This window comes from Rhinolophus hipposideros (genome assembly GCF_964194185.1).
Source record: "Rhinolophus hipposideros genome assembly, chromosome: 8".
Lineage (NCBI taxonomy): Eukaryota > Metazoa > Chordata > Mammalia > Chiroptera > Rhinolophidae > Rhinolophus > Rhinolophus hipposideros.
In genome coordinates this window covers 94,975,257-94,991,788 of record NC_138054.1, presented here as the reverse complement: position 1 = coordinate 94,991,788, position 16,532 = coordinate 94,975,257, and the positions used below count along the sequence as shown (strand labels likewise).

At 48.9% G+C, this 16,532-nt stretch overlaps 1 protein-coding gene and 1 pseudogene across 5 annotated transcripts in view; one reads left to right on the top strand and one right to left on the bottom strand.

The window, feature by feature from the left end:
- Positions 1 to 16,532, bottom strand: part of GNB1 (G protein subunit beta 1) — a 68,018-nt gene that overhangs the window by 14,610 nt on the left and 36,876 nt on the right. For all 4 annotated transcript variants that reach the window (XM_081057056.1, XM_081057057.1, XM_081057054.1 and 1 more), the window contains exons 2-4: positions 8,531 to 8,637; positions 4,674 to 4,712; positions 2,567 to 2,673 (exon numbers count right to left, since the gene is read on the bottom strand). In XM_081057056.1, coding sequence (XP_080913182.1) covers positions 2,567 to 2,673; positions 4,674 to 4,712; positions 8,531 to 8,587 — 203 coding nt within the window. In that variant the 5' untranslated portion in view covers positions 8,588 to 8,637. The remainder of the gene's footprint in view (positions 1 to 2,566; positions 2,674 to 4,673; positions 4,713 to 8,530; positions 8,638 to 16,532) is intronic.
- Positions 15,734 to 16,532, top strand: part of LOC308501168 (heterogeneous nuclear ribonucleoproteins A2/B1-like) — a 1,697-nt pseudogene continuing 898 nt past the window's right edge. Inside the window, exon 1 of the transcript in view lies at positions 15,734 to 16,463. The product of the transcript in view is annotated as a heterogeneous nuclear ribonucleoproteins A2/B1-like (transcript). The remainder of the gene's footprint in view (positions 16,464 to 16,532) is intronic.

Here is a 16,532-nt window from a genome sequence, read left to right as displayed (position 1 = left end):
GCAAGTCTCCTGCTCAGAGAGCTCAGTGTCTGCTGACTCGCCCAGGTTTTAGTGAGTGAGACAGACGCTAAGCGGTCTGCTGATCCTCCAGGTGACAGAAGACACACCTCTTAATCCCGGGGGGTAGTTGCTGGGGAACGGGGTTCAGAGCTTGTGGCTAAGCAGCTCCCAGGAGGTAAGCACCCACCCAGACGCAGAGGCTCGAGTGGCCAGGAGGGAAGCCAGGGCTCCCAGACACTGAGCAGGAGCCAAGCAGAAGCCCACGTGCAAAGACGAGGGCGGGCCTCGAGCCTCGGGCCTCGCTGGGTTTCACGCACAGGCTTTAGAAGGAGGAAAAGTTTGTCAGTTCATGTTGTAACCAGTGGAATGAAGGATGAGTCCATCTACTGTAATACACTGATAGACACTTCACAAGTGTTTCCATCACACCCTGGCACGCACCCACACCTGCCCGCTGTGGGGCTCTCTGGCAGCCGGAAAGACCAGCTGCTCGTCAGTGCCAGGCTGTCAACATCCACAAACTGTAAGAATGGGCCTAAATAACTGCTGTTTGTTAAGTTACAGCCCTGAGTCATGAAAAAGAATCCAACTGCATTTATGAAGGCAAGAAGTATGAAGATGACAAAAGCAGAATGTACACCCAAAACTAAAAGAACAAGTCTAGACTTTCTACAAAAAAACTCTGAAAAGCTCTGGACAGAGAGGTCCTCCTTAACATCATTTTCCGTTTTTTTTTTTTTTCTTTCTGATTGTAAAAAGGAGCCCCCTCCTGCCCAAGAAGGAGATGGAGACCAACACAACACCCAGCGGCTCCCAACGCCAGCCGTTCCGTAGGTGACCACGACCCTGAACCTGAGGCCGCTTCTCAGGTCCCTGCTGTCCTTCCTGCCCAACCCCAGGGCTTTCAGAGCACAGCTCCTATCGGAGCCCTGAGATGCAAAGAGCAGAAGAGCCTGCACCTGCTGATGGCGGGCCTGGGTGCTCTGGTCCCCGCCCGCTGTCCTACCTCACCGCGAAACCCTCCCTCCTCAACTCCGCTGCTCTAGCCACACACTTCCACAGTTCCCAGAACACAGCTGCGTTGTGAAGTGTCCCCTCTGTGAGAAGCCTTCCAGACTCCCCAAACAAAAGCCTGGCTGTTGGCGGAGAGCGCATTTCTTAGGGAGCCAAGAGAGCTACCAGGCTCCGAGTACCAGACTCTGAGCACCGGGCTCCAAGTACTGGACTCCTGAGCACCCAGCTCCAGGGCATCAGGTTCCTGAATACCGAGCTTCTGAGTACTGGGTTTCTGAGTACCGGGCTCCTGAGTACCAGGTTCAGAGTACTAGGCCCCCGAGTACTGGGATCCTGAGTACCAAGGTCTGAGTACTAGGCCCCTGAGTGCCAGGCTCCGAGTACAACCTGGCTACAGCACTATCAAACGTCCTGGTGTGATCAGGACATTGACGCTCCCACAGACGGAGGACAAACCATCTACTTCTGACAATAAGTCTAAGGTGGATCGATTGGTCCGGGCATTTTTCTGTTTCCTTTTTTATTCTTTCTGATTACTGTCATCGTTGAAATGATCTAAGCTCTCATCTGCATTTGGAATTGCACAGGATATTGTATACAAAAGACTAAAGATAGAATCTTTTGTTCTGTAGCTGTTTACACTCTAACGCAGACACTTCTATGAACAAAGAGGAAACTGATCTGAAAATTCCACTCTGACAATTAAACATGAAAAAAATGCTATTCAAAGAAAGACATGTGAAGAACCCTGTGAGATATCTGAAAGAACGTTAGAGCCACAGTCACACGGCATTTTATTTAATTATTTGGGTGGAGAAGGTAGAAAAGGTGGACTTTCCAATGGCCTCTAACGAAAAAGAAGAGGGCTGAGCAGATTTTGTTTCCGCAATGCTGCAGGTTAAGGGAAACGCGGTGCAAAGAGGGGAGGGAAGGAAAGACCCGCAGCGTGCTCGAGATGAGCCTCCGGAGGACAAAGTCCAAATCAGGGGCAGAATGTAAAGTAGAGACAATGAACCCACAACGGGGCGGTGGAGAAAAGGAGGGGGGCAGACCGGCGGGGGAGAGAATGAGGACCGCAGCCCAGGCACACACGCCTGGTGTGGGCTCAGCACCTGGGATGCGCAGGGCGCTGTCCCAAGGCTCCACACACTGCATCCTGCTGGTGCTGCCTGGGGCCGGTTTTACGACCCCTGAGCCAGGACACTGAAACCAGGAGAGAGATCGGCCAAGAAGCCATGAGCACAGGCTGGAAAGAGGAACCAAGCACAGAGAGGCGGTGACTTCCCCATGGTCACACAGCACTGCGCCATGGAGCCAGGACAGCACAGGTGAGGGAAGACGCATTCAGAGCTGACATGAACTGAGCAGGGAGGGAAGCAGTGACCGTGTACACGCAGCCCAGGTCTGGAAAGAGACGGGAGCGTGCCCCTGTGACGCCGTACTTGGGCTGCCCACTATGAGCTGCAACGCCCCGTTCTTTCCTGACAAGGCACAGCCAACGCCCTGTTACTTCCCCGATAGAGAGAACGGTGCTGGGGCTGCGAGCACACACCTGGAGTCGGTGCCCCAGTGCATGGCGTAGATCTTGGCCAGGTGGCCCCGCAGCGTCCTCCTGGTACGCATCTGGATTCTGCCCACGGGGTCGATGTTGTTTGTGATCTGAAAAGAAAAGCTCCTGCAATCAGCCCCGGGACGACGCCATTGCCCGTCTCCTCCACACCCACCCACCGGCGGCACCAGCGCCCTCCCCGTGCCCACCCAAGTCCTGCCCGCCAGCCAGGCAGCTCTCCAACCACGGGGACGTGCGTTTACCTTCCTTTCGTGGTTCTCGTTAAGTCTCCTGCTCTACCTGGTCATCAGGACCACCTGTGTCTCCCTGTCGGTCCCCCCATGTGACGGGCACACTGCAGGCCCCCAGGGGCGGGGACCCCCGCCTCCCTCGCTGTTGCTCACACAGCCCAGCCCCTCCCACCACCCTCGGCCAGCAGGGCCCCATCGGCCAGCAGCCGCACAACCGAGCGGACGGCCCTGTGCCTGCGTCCTGCTCACAGCCCTCGGGTGGCACAGTGACCAGGGCAGTCCTTCCAGCGACCAGGGCTGGCCCGAGGCACAGCCCAGGACGCTAACCTGCGCCATGCCAATGGAAAATCCCGGGTTGACAAATGAAGTAAGTGTGTCACAGCAAGGGGTCCAAAGTGTAACTGCGGGCTCAAATTCACGTACCGTGTTTTCGCCATGTATAATGCACATTTTGCCCAAATTTGTGAGGGGAAAATAAAGATGCACATTATACATGCGTCATACTAATTCCATATCTATGTAAATGTTTTTAATTCTTTTATTTATTCTTATGAGTTAAAAGTGTAACTCTAGAAATCAATAACGATATACGTATACAAAACAATACCCTGGAACATGATCGGTTTTGTTGAACTTATGATGAAGAGCACTTGGACTTCTATGAGGCGTAACTATTGTAAATTTGTTGCTGGTGCGTAAAATTTCTTCTACCTCATATCTGTTCTAGTGTTTCATAAGTATTTATTACATAAAATTTTTTGTACCATATGTTAAAAAATAAATGCTAAAATTTCTTTACAATGCAAAAAAGAAGTACCTAAATGTAAACAAATTAAAATTTAAATTAAAAAATTAAGATTTTTTTCCCCAGAAAGTTTTGGGCCAAAAAATGTAGGTGCACATTATACATGGCAAAACACACTAATTCTATGCAGTACAATTTTTCCTTAACTTACTGCTTAAACACAATTAAAATGCATCTCCTAAAGCATTAGGACACTGAAAAATTAATCATCCTCCATAGTAATAGAATTTTTTTACATTCCTGTTCAATTCTTTGGACAAATGTCATTTTTTAACGAGGTGGAACTCAGCATGTTACAGGACACAGCCCAGTGGCATCTAGCGTATTCCGTCTCCCCAAGAGGAGTGTGCCCAGCAAGCGCTGCCCTGTCTTCAGTTTGTGGGGTCACAGCTCTGAGTACGTCATATGAAGGGAAGCACAAACCACGTGGTCTCTGTGCCCTCGTCTCACTAGCACCATGTTTTCTGTCCCAGCTATGGCGAGCATCAGGACTGCATCCCTTTTTATGACTAACACTCCCTTGTACCACCACAGCCTGCGCACCCACTCATCCACTGCACCCACTGTGGGAGCTGGCTGTTCCCCCTTTGGCTGTTATGACCAGTGCTAAGAACCATGGGTCCATGGCCTCGTTGGAGCCCCGGTTTTCAATCTTTTTGGGTGTGTGTCTAGGAGTGGAATCACTGCGTCAAAATTTACGTCTAATGTTTTGAGGATCTGCCAAACTCAACTCTAGGAACAGACGTTCTGAGGCAGATTTTGTATCAAGGGAGGACCTTGCAAACACTTCATTTGAAGGCTGTAACAGTATCTGCCAATACTGACCTCTAACAGTAAATACTAAGGCGAGAGACATGTTTCATCTTAAAAAACAACACTATTTCCAACACCTAGCACGGGAGTGACTTCTGAGTGCCAATCTCCAAGCACTGGTTTTCCTCCTCACCGTGTGGAAGCAACGAGAGCAGAGCCCTTTCTAGGGGTCCCCAGTGGGGGGCTCCACCATACCCCAACCTGCATGTCGGGCAGCGACTCTGCGTGAGGTGGTACTTACCTGAGAGAGAGTTGCGTCCGCACATGCTTTTCTAGCATCCTAGAAATAACAAAGATGAAGGGCAAATTAGTCATGTTCCTCACACATCAATCCCAGGTTCTCACACCAAAGTTTCAGAGAGCCTCTATAAACCGTTTGGAGTGAGGGCAGGACGTGCAAGGATAGCACACCCGCCCCCTCCCTGTCCTCGCAGCCCACAGGGCAGGGCCATCTGGGGACTACACAGGCACACAGACCCCACTCAACACACAGCCCACAGCACCCAAACATCCCAGGCTACACCCGTGACCCCAAAAACACAGCCCGTGCTGGTAAGACCCCAGACCAACCAGTGCTGCCTCCTCTCCTGCCTGCCGAGGCCCCATTCCTGACACACACCTGCAAACAAATCTCGCTCTGTCTTGTAACAGCCCAGGAGCTGGGAGGCCCAGAGAAAGTCTAAAGAGCACCAATGGCCAGCCCAAAGAACTTTGCTTCTGCAATTGTGTTAACTGAGGACTCTGTTTTCAAGCCAAACAGTTGCTCTTGCTAAACTCTGAAAAAGAACGAAGGCTCTAATGAGACTTTCTGGCTCTTCTATTCTGTTATGTGTTTTCTTATCTATGAAATGACCTTGGGAGACAGGTTAAGTACTATAAAGGGATATACTAAAGCTAATTAAAATGTTTCATTATCCCTAACCAAAGTTACTAGAAAATGAAATCTTGAAGTCTCAAATTAGTGTATATATTTTACAAAGGGAGCCATACTTTATGAAGGAAAATGAGGTAATAGCTTTAAAAGGGTCAAAATCTGAGTGTAGCAATAATTTCTCAGGAAATGATGAGTTTCTAATAAGAAAAATGTTGCCTTATGCAGTCACCTGACCGACTGCTCTGACAGACGCAACTGGCCACATGATGGCCCTTACACACCAGGGAACGCGTGGGGGTGTCCCAGGAAGGGACTCTCCGGGACCGACTGCCTCACTGCTGATGATCTTGTTTCACAGGGCGATGGGGACACTTAGCACAAGGGCACAGAAACCCATTCAGGTTGTTATCATCAGTGTATCGCAGACCCAGGCTCCAACCGCACCTCTAATCATGCTACCCCCTGTCACTCTGCTTAATTCATGACACAGTAACACAGAATCTTCTGTAATCTAGCACTCCTCTGCCAGGAGGAAGTGGAGGCCAGACAGACAGGGGCAGGTCTTGCATCAACAAACTCTACTTGTCAGGTACTGAGTTTAGTGTTTATTTCTGAAACCAGTTTTGTTGATGTTATCTGTGCCTTCCATTTCAGAAAGAACAAGAATTTGTTAAATGGAAAAAACAAACCATGTGACTTAGGAACTCGAGAAGTTCAAGTGGATGCGCCCCGAACAGACTGTGTCAGCGACTGGTAAGAGGAAAAGACCACCTTAACACCAGGCACAGGGAAGTTCGGTTCAGTCTTCACTTCAGCCAACAGGTGCCTGTGTGCACGCGTGTCTCAGAACAAGCACCTTCCACCTCCCACAGGTCAGGAAGGGTCCATCCAAGGGCCACATCCCCACTGCTGCCTAATAACGGCAGAAATCGGCACCTTCTAGGTTCATTCCCAATTTAACGGGCTGGTGAGAACGTGCCTAATAGGTGTACTATTTAGTGCACAGGCCTCTGTACTGTTGGTGATGAGAAATGTCACGGAAGGTAATAGGTCATCTCTGTGTCCCCTTATACTGCCCGCTTAGTTCCTCATCCTGCTCAGGCTGCAGTGCAAGCCCCCGCTCTGCTTGGCCACCACACGGCCACACGTAGGACCCTGTCACACAGTGAGGCCCGCTGCGCACAGACTGGCAGTCGCTCTGTAAACGATCGGCACCCGTACATTTCGTGGCGTTTTCCTTAACCCATCGGGCGGCCTGTGTACCTGAAGGCATGCCACGCTCTTAACAGGCATCCCTTTCAGAGCCCTGCTTCCTCACACATCAGTCAAAAGAGGATGAGAGCCCTCTGGGGTCTTGCAACTTAAAAATCAAACCTAACAAAGAAAGCAGCCCCGCTCAGACTCATGGACCATCTCTTTCTTTAAGAAGCACGCCCTCCTTGAGCAATCAGGAAAAGGGGGTTTCTTTCCTTCCTGAAAGAAAGTCTCCCCTTCCTGTTGTGTGGGCTCGCACAGCCCCTGTCGCCTGCACTGTGCTGACACAGCCTTGGGGCCACAGGCCGGGTGGCTCAGCCACTCTCCTGGGACTTGTTCCCACTTGTTCCCACGGGGAGCCAGGAGCCACATGAGACTGCGCGTGCAAACTTCATGTGCCGTTTAATGTGAGAGACACACTCAATTCTCAAGACTTAGTACAAAAAAGAAAGAAAAAAAAGAAAATATTAAGTATATTTTGAAATGACGTTTTAGATACAGTTTGTTAAAAATTAATCCCACCTGTTTCCTCTCACATTTTTAGACTCCACATGTGGCCCACACGACAGCCCTGCCTGCACTTCACAATGTGACTGGGAAGAGACGTGATGTCGACTTTCTGCCTGTTTTTCTCCAAATGTGGTTTCACTTCTGCCATACAAACTCTGTTTATCTACTATGAACGGGTGTGAATCCACTCTTTATGAACAATTTATAGTTGTCAGAAAAACAAAATTCTTTTTTTTTTTTTTTTTAGAAAAACAAAATTCTAATTTTTATATTCTAGAGGGTGGATAGACAGACATGTAATATTAAAAAAGTCTGATCAGAGCAAATTAAAAACACTTGAGTCTTCCTTATTTTTATTGAGTATATCAGATATTTTAAATGGTAAGAGCTGAAAACTTCTTAACAGTGAAAGGATATTTTCTGTTTCCTCTCAGGCTGCAGATCTCAGACAATTCCATTATCTGTTCTCAAGCTCACACAAAAAGTTGGCTAAAATAATGTTGATGCTTCTTTCTCCAATTACCACTAGGCCTTCTGAAAACGACTGGTCATTGAGAAGGAAATAATGAGGCTTCACCAGGACACACTGAAAGGTGATACCCTGAGGGGTGGCGGACGCCTAGTGGATGAAGTGGAGAACGGCTGAGCTGCAGCCCTTCTCCCCGACAATCATCTACCTAAAGGTGCTGAGACCTGCTTCTTCCTGTTGAGTACACCGCCTTCCCTTTCATTCTTCATATCGAGTATGAGAAGAGCAACGACTCGTGGGAAATGTTTCTCTAGAAACATCCATTAAAAGCACAAGTTGTAGGAGAGCAAAATTCATCCCTTTAGGCCCACTCCTCCTCCCGTTTTCAAAGATCCTGGTTCTGTAACGTGACATCGTACATCAGTAACGGAATTCAGAGTCTCAGAACCCTGTGAATGTTCTTTGTACAGTGAGCTCAACTGTGCAAGGCTGTTTTTATGTTCGGTGAGATGTCTCTGCTCTAACAGCCTAGCCACAGATGTGGACTCCAATAACATCCCCCAGGGAGCAATAAATCGGGCACACCTAAAACAACAGCACAGTGTTGCTGCTGTTAATACTCTTATTTTTAAATAAGTTTCCTGCCCTCAACTTAACAGGCACAAAGGAGGGAGGCAGACACCACACTCTATACAGTGACCAAAGAAAGTCACAAAGCAAATTCCCAGGGTTAAGAAAAAATGTACAGGAAGATGTCTATAAACTCTACAGCAACATTTTACACGTAGTCAAATAATAACCCACTAGGAAACAATCCTGCGGTTAAGGTGCCAGAGGCAGTATCTGGAAGTGTGATTAGTATATGCTGGGCCAATTAAGATTCAGTTTAAGTACAAAGCACTGGTAGACATTCTGTAACCCATCTTTCCTAAAACAGATAACATCTGACCTAAAATCCAAATAATTTAAAAAACACGTATGAGCTACGTACTCTAATTTGGTTTTTAAGCTGTTCGGCCTCCTGCCGTAACTGGTCAAGTTCACTCATCTTCTGATCTCAGTGCTCTCTCTCCAACGCCACCTCAAAGAATCTGAGATCTGAAAGAAATGCAAGCACAGAAAAATTAATAAACAATGGCTGAGTAATTCATGAAGCAGGTGAGAAGGGTAAATTGCAGTTCTGAGAGCTGTCTCTTCATTTGAGTCAGAGCACCGTAGCATTCACCAGAACTTGTAATAAAATGCCTCCCTACCAGAGGCTGGTTAGCAAAACATGCCCAGTAATTGACTAGCTTTGTACAACAATGTCTACTGGTTTACTCAAAAATGGTGGTGGGCTGAAAAAGGAAAAGTCTGTTACGACGCATTTTTCACAAAGGATCTGGGTCTCACTAGGGAACCCAAGAACCTAAAACTGACATTTATTTGTAGAATAGCTCTCACGTGAAAACCCTGGTCTAGGTAGGCCAGGAAATGGGATACAGTGGCAATCTGGCAACCAAGTACCTCAAGCCACATCAATGAGCTTGAACCCACGACCGCCCAGCTGTCGGCTTGTTTGCACAGCAATTCTAGGAGGACTTGTGTGGTGCCCAGCTGGCCTCTGGCTCGGGGACAGCATGCTACCCCACCAAGAGGGGTCCTGGGAGGCCAGCAGACTCAGAACACCCCCTAATGCCAACAGGCACAGGCCGCCCTGCGTCCACACTCGGCCCTGCCCCACACCCTGTCTCAGCAGACAGCATTCCTGAGTCAGTCAAAACAAAGCCATGCTGTTTAACGAGAGACTTATTTTCCCAAAGAAATCTCAGATTTGGGTATTGCATTTCTGACCCCGAACATGGCTGCAGTCAGTCATAAATCTGACCAATGGAGCACAAAGCTGAAGACAGAATGATTCACATCTTTTAATCACTTAAGAACACATCAGCTCTTACATGAAAACACAGCTTATACAAGGCCTCCGTCTCCTATGCAAATACACAGGGGAGTATTTTCCCTCACAGATTTCGTGTAAAAGTCATAGGGTTAATATAACACACACCAGATATTTAACTAACAGTGCTTGTTTATTTTCTTGAGATTGACACACACCTGGGGGAAATTACATGGATGACCCCAGAAGCTGGGATGTCCCAGTTCCTAGTCTACATAAGCTTTCCTACTCTACACAATGCTACACAAAAAGCATTCCAAATAATTGTTGCATGGTCTCTTCTACAGAAACCTGACGTATATTTACTGCTGACAACAAAAACATCACTCCCAACGAAAAGCATCTTGGAAGGTGAGATCTGGTCCTTGCTCTCGCCTGACCCAGTCACAGCTGGAAACACCGTAGCTGCTCGGGCCAGCCAGGGGAAGCAGACGGACTCGAGAGAGGCAGCTCACGTCACCAGCACTAGACAGACACCAGGAAAGGCCTCACGGAGCCAGGACACCGCAGAGGTGGGGCCTGTGCCCAGCTCCGTGGGAAGGCGACCTATGCTGCCAGTCTTGGAAGTCCCTCTGGCCAAGAGAGTTGTCTGGAAAGGCCTTGCTTGTGAGCACACTAAGGCAGGACGCCTCATGGGGGAGCCCCGGACAGATGCAGAGTGGCCACACCATGGCTGTCTACTCCAGGTGACCACACTGATGCCCTCTCTCGTGTCCACGTACACACACTACGGACTGCACCCATGTGTGAATGCCTGAAATACTAACAGTGCCAAGAGAATACGAACTAATTTTCACACAGAAAGCTGTGGTCTTCTCTCGGGCCCACAGACTGCTTGCAGCCATGTGCTGTGTGCCAGCACAGGCACCACTCACCTGCAGGTTACACATGTGCCTCGATGGCACCGTGAGACCGGCCTGCAGTATTGGGGGCGGTATGATTCCAGCACCTCATGTCAGAGTCCTTCTTAGTCTGTGAACAAGCTACGTTATTCAATCCTTCCCAAACCAACAGCTAATGTCGGCCTGAGCCACCCTGAATTAAACTCAGTTTTAGTCGACAAACATAACTTCTGGGCTGGTGGCTCAGGTGGTTGGAGCCTCGTGCGCCTAATGCCAAGGTCACCAGTTCAATTCCCACACAGGCCAGTGAGCTGTGCCCTCTACAGCTAAGACTGGGAACAACAGCTCTCCCTGGAGCTGGGCTGCCGTGAGCAGCCAGAGGTCCGCTTGAGCTGCCACCAGCTGCTGAGTGCTGCCATGGGCTACCATGTGCTGACGTGAGTGGCCGGCAGCCGGTGAGAGCTGCCATTAGCTGCTGTGAGCAGCCGACCGACCGCCTCAGCGGGGAGGGGGGGGAGCGCAAGGCTCATAACACCAGCATGGGCCGGGGAGCTGTGTCCTACACAACTAGACTGAGAAACAACCGCTTGAACTAGAGTGTGTGTGTGTGGGGGGGGGGCGGGGCGTGGAAAAGGGGTGGGAAGAAAACAAAACCTATTGTTAGGCATTTAAAGGTTTTGAAAATTACGCTGACTATACTCCATGTGTAAGGTATATTTTTTAAAATCAAATCTGGAAAAGAAGTTTCTGGAGATGGGGGGACACCCAGGGTCTCAGCACGCTGGCCTCTCAGTCACCCAGGGTGGAGAGGCACTGTGCAGGACCACCGTGACGTGGTGTGTGCACATCCACAGGGCAGCCCCCTTTGCCCTGAGCTGGGACACTGAACTGGTCCCACAGGATGGGCGTGCAGAGTCCCAACACCACCACCAGCACAGGAGCCAGGCAGCCAATACTCCCACCCAGAGAGGCCCGCACCCCAGGGGCAGCGAGGGTCTGGGGAGGAACTGCCAGGAAGCAAGCAACTTTCTTATTCCCACAACCTGCAGGCTGGCCCCAAATGCTCCCCTGTGGAGACACAGCACATGAAATCCACAGGTAGACAGCGTATAAATGACGGCGCTCTTCTTTCTGTATGTATGAAAAGGACAAACGTCTATGCTAACGGGAGCAATCTTCTTTGTATATACGTAAGAAAATGTTAATAGTGGCTATTTGTGAAGACACAGAAATAGTGGGGCAGCTTTTTTATTTTTCACATTACCTTTCATACATATACTTTTTTCTTTTTTCAACAAAGTTAACAGGTTATCTGGGCCCTGGAACCAAGAAGGTTTCACTTTTTTCTCCCTACTTTTCAGTTAAAAAAAAGAAAAAGCTAATATTAACTTTTTACCAGATGAACTATTACCTATCACTAAGAACAATGATGAAGACGGTAGGAAAATCTAGAAAAATGCTTATCATGTTAAATGAAAAACAAATGTAATACTTTAGCTATTTTATAAAACTAAAAATATATTTAGAAAAAGACGAATAGCATTTTTGTTAGAATTACTGGTCATATTTTCTCACTTTCCAATACTGGGCTTGCAGTTTTTAGTATTTTGATAATGAAACAATGAATGTACATTTTAAGTTGTACTTACATTGAACTGCCTCTGCTCTTCTCTGCACTACCCGGGTGCCCCCAAAGCCTTCTGGAAACCCCACCATCAGGTCCCGTGGCCTGGGTCCAAGTCACTGCTAAGCTCTGGCCATGCTGACTCAGCGCACTGACCAGCCTAATCCACTAAGACAGGACCTGCTGAGAGGAGAGGTTCCGGTCTGTTCTCTGTGACCCACAGCTGCCACTGGCTTTTATTTAGAACTTCTGTTTTGGAAATGCTTTTCGTAGAAATCGAAGTAACTTAAAAGCCAGTATGTGATCTGCCCCTACTTTATTTATTTATTTATTTATTTATTTATTTATTTTTATTTTATTTTATTTTTTTACAGGACTTTATTGGGGAACAGTGCGTACTTCCAGGATTTTTTTCCAAGTCAAGTTGTTGTCTTTTCAATCTTAGTTGTGGAGGGCGCAGCTCAGCTCCAAGTTCAGCTGCTGTTGTTAGTTGCAGGGGGCGCTGCCCACCATCCCTGCGGGACTCAAGGAATTGAACCGGCAACCTCGTGGTTGAGAGCCCACTGGCTCATGTGGGAATCGAACCGGCAGCCTTCGGAGTTAGGAGCACGGAGCTCTAACCGCCTGAGCCACCGGGCCGGCCCCTGATCTGCCCCTACTTTAGATGACATGCAACATCTTTGAAAGTCAATGTGTTAGCCTAATTTCATTAGTCAAATTATTTCTCACTGGCAATATAATGTGCTTCCCTGTTGGCCCTGGGTGGCGCCCGGTTACTTCAGGATACACGCAGCACCACCATCTCCCTCTAATGAAGAGCCCTGTAAAGCCCAGGAAGGACCATCCGGGAACCCAGCGCCCCGCCCCGGTTGTCACACACTTGCTAACAATGACACTCAGGCCATGCACTTAGTAATGTATTAGAGTAATTCAAGTTCTGGTTCCACCACATACAAGGAACGTGACTTTCCCCGAATCCTTTTCACTCTAGTCTGTTTCATGCAAAATCAGGATGGTCTTCTCCACATCATAGGCTGCAGTAACAATTAAATGAGACAACTGGAAAGTGCTCTGTCAGCCCTTCAGTGATAGAGGACGAAGCATCTTTCAACAGAGCAGCCTCGCACACGCACACATGTGCTCTCAGCCCTGGGGTGTCCCTCCATTAACCCTCGCACGCCCTTGGCTTCCCACTCTGCTCCAGTGGCTCCTCTGAAACCTCTCAGGTCACAGCCAGCCCACAGAGCACCCATGGTCACACGGGGCAGTAGTCTGCCGCCTGGCTTGGCCCAACGCCTAACAAGACAAAGCAGCATTCTGAGACGGGTCTGCAGGAGGGACTGGAACCAATTCCATCAGCTTTTCTACTTTTCTTTCATTCCCATATCCAAGCTAACCTCCAAACAAGACGGTGCAAACCCAAAAAACGACACACGGTTCTAACCACACCGGCAGCAGGACAAAGACGCCGCGGCTGGACCAGTGTCGCTGCTGGAGTGGGTGCAGTGAGCGCCCTGTGGACACTGCGCCCCACACCACGGACCCTGGCTAGCCCTCCGTTTAAAGGTGTACGCCGACATACTCTCATGTTCCAGTTTTCCATTAAAAGTTTAAAAAAACGTCACAAGACTTTGGATCTTGATTCAAAACCCAAATGTACAGACTTTTTAGAGAAAATGAGGAAAATCTGAATGTGGTCTGGGTATTTAAAGATGTGAAGGAGCTGCTCTTCCTTTGTTTGATGTCACAATGGGCCCACGACCTTAACTGATAGAAATACTTCCTTACTTATGAGTGAAATAAGATTTGGAGATTTGCTTTAAGACACTCCAAGACAGGAAAGAAGGAATGGAGGGAGGGTAGGAGGGAAAAGGGGGGGAGGGGAGGACGAGGGAGGAGGAGGGTGCAGCTCACAGGCCCATGTGGGAATCGAATCAGCAACCTTGGTGTTAGAGCACTGCGCTCTAACCAACTGAACCAACCGGCTGCCCTTTTTTAAATTTAAATCAGTATTTCTTGGTATCTGACTACATCACAAGCATGTACTGAATTTGCTGTAAAACTTGGTTTTAAAAGTGAGGGAGCACACATCCCACAAGCAGGCCGAGTCATGACATTTTTCCTGCAATGACACAGGTCACCCTGCCACTTCGGCAGGTCGGCCGTCGGAGAAGGATGCGACCCCAGTAATCCCCAAATTCGTCTGAACCACTAAATGGCTGACCTTGGGGACTCACACATCCACGTATCAGAAGTGATGAAAATCAGCATTAAGTTTTGATGCCTAGTAGATCAGAAGTAGTAATCAGAACATTCAGAGACATAAACAGTAAACTAACTAGTTTTGTGTGGCCCGCAGGTGGGAATGGGCCTCCGAGGGGAAGCCAAGTCCCTGCCAGCCAGGGCCCCAGCCCAGCGCACGTAATGAATGTTCACACGCTGTCTGAACACTGACCTGCGTGCATGACATGTTATTAGCATGCAGTATATTCAACATCTACGATCCTCATGAGATTTTCCTGTTTCTCACTTTTCTGATGCAAATTTTAAGAGAACTCAGGGCGGCTGACGCAGAGAAGGGGTTTGCTGTCCTGTCGGGTAACACGGGCACAGGACACGTTCCTTTCATACGCTGCCTCTGTGGACAATGGTATGGTCTCAGGTGCAGCCCTAATGCGCTAAGACACCGGCAGCGATCCAATCACCCTGAGCAGAAGTGAGTCTGTACTGCGAGTACAGACATCTATACACACCGGGCACACACACTGAGCCCTACATGGTCTGGCCTCCCAGCTGACCTTCCAGGAGGGAGGAGGAGCCATATTTCCCCAAAAATAAGACCTAGCTGGACAATCAGCTCTAATGCGTCTTTTGGAGCAAAGGTTAATAAAGGACCGGGTCTTATGTTATATGAGACCCGGTCCTATATTAAAATAAGACTGGATCTTACATTAATTTTTGCTCCAAAAGACGCATTAGGGCTGATTGTCCGGCTAGGTCTTATTTTTGGGGAAACACGATACCTCAGTTTACTATCTTGTAAACATAAAGGTTCTTGTTCTTTTCAAATCAGAACAAAAGCTACGCAGATAATTCATCAAGTAACGATAGCCCAACGCCACTTACACTCCAACTGAGCTAGTGGGAACCGAAGGTGTCATTCTAGGGAGTCCTTGCTAAACCCAGGTGTCACCGCAGTGGCCCAGTCGCCAGGATGGCACGGTGCTAGCATCTGCGGCCCTGTCCTCAGAGGCACAGCGGGGTGCCATGCACCACAGGGGCTGTGGCTGAAATCTGGTGCATTGGACTGGCCTCATTGCAAGTGTTCACTAGTCACACAGGGCCAGTGGCCTCCAGGTGCCACTGCAGCCAGCACAGTGCTGAGCCCTTCCTAATCTCTTCATTCACAGTCATCTGGGGACCTTTCTGAAAGAGCAGGAACTGGGCTCCGCCTGCACAAAACTGACCCCCGTTTTCCCAACTCAGAAACCGAGAAAGCTGAGGTGCTCTTCCTGACTCTACTGTCACTTCCTTATGTCACCTTACAAATCAATTCACTTGCCTACCAGAGGCTGGCAGTTAGGAGCCCCCGCAGTAATCACGGTGACAGCTCCGGACGGGAGGCAGAGACAAGGGAGAGACGCTGCCTGAGTGCCCTCACCTGGGCCAGCCTTCCCCCGGGAACACAGGAAGGGCCACAGGAAGGGCCGTGACCCCTCCAATCTTGCTGCCACCTGGTGCCCGGGGGGTCTCGCTCTCCCTCTGCATCTCACCTCATTAGTCCACGGCCCTCTCTGCTTCCAGGGTCGAACACAGAACCTAGCACGTAGTGGGTGATCAAAAATCAGTCAGTCGGGTCCCATATTGAACTCGAGTTGGAAGAGGCGAGTCCGGTCTCAAAATGGAGGTAAAACCACCGCCCAGTCGCCCCCAGCCCGACTCCGGCCGCCGCCGCCGCTGCGGGGGAGAGGGCCATGATCCAAAGGAACCAGAGCAGTTGAGAAAACTGTTTATTGGTGGTCTGAGCTTTGAAACTACAGATGATAGTTTAAGAGAACATTTTGAGAAATGGGGCACACTCACGGATTGTGTGGTGATGAGAGATCCCCAAACAAAACATTCCAGGGGCTTTGGTTTTGTTACTTACTCTTGTGTTGAAGAGGTGGATGCAGCGATGTGTGCTCAACCACACAAGGTTGATGGGCATGTAGTGGAACCAAAGAGAGCTGTTTCTAGAGAGGATTCTGTAAAGCCTGGTGCCCATCGAACAGTGAAGAACATTTTTGTTGGTGGTATTAAAGAAGATACAGAATATAATTTGAGAGACTACTTTGAAAAGTATGGCAAGATTGAAACCATAGAAGTTATGGAAGACAGGCAGAGTGGGGAAAAAAGAGGATTTGCTTTTGTAACTTTTGATGATCACGATACAGTTGATAAAACTGTTGTTCAGAAATACCACACTATTAATGGGCATAACTGTGAAGTGAAAAAGGCCCTTTCTAAACCAGAAATGCAGTCTGGGGCCGGCCCGGTGGCTCAGGGGGTTAGAGCTCCATGCTCCTAACTCCGAAGGCTGCCGGTTCGATTC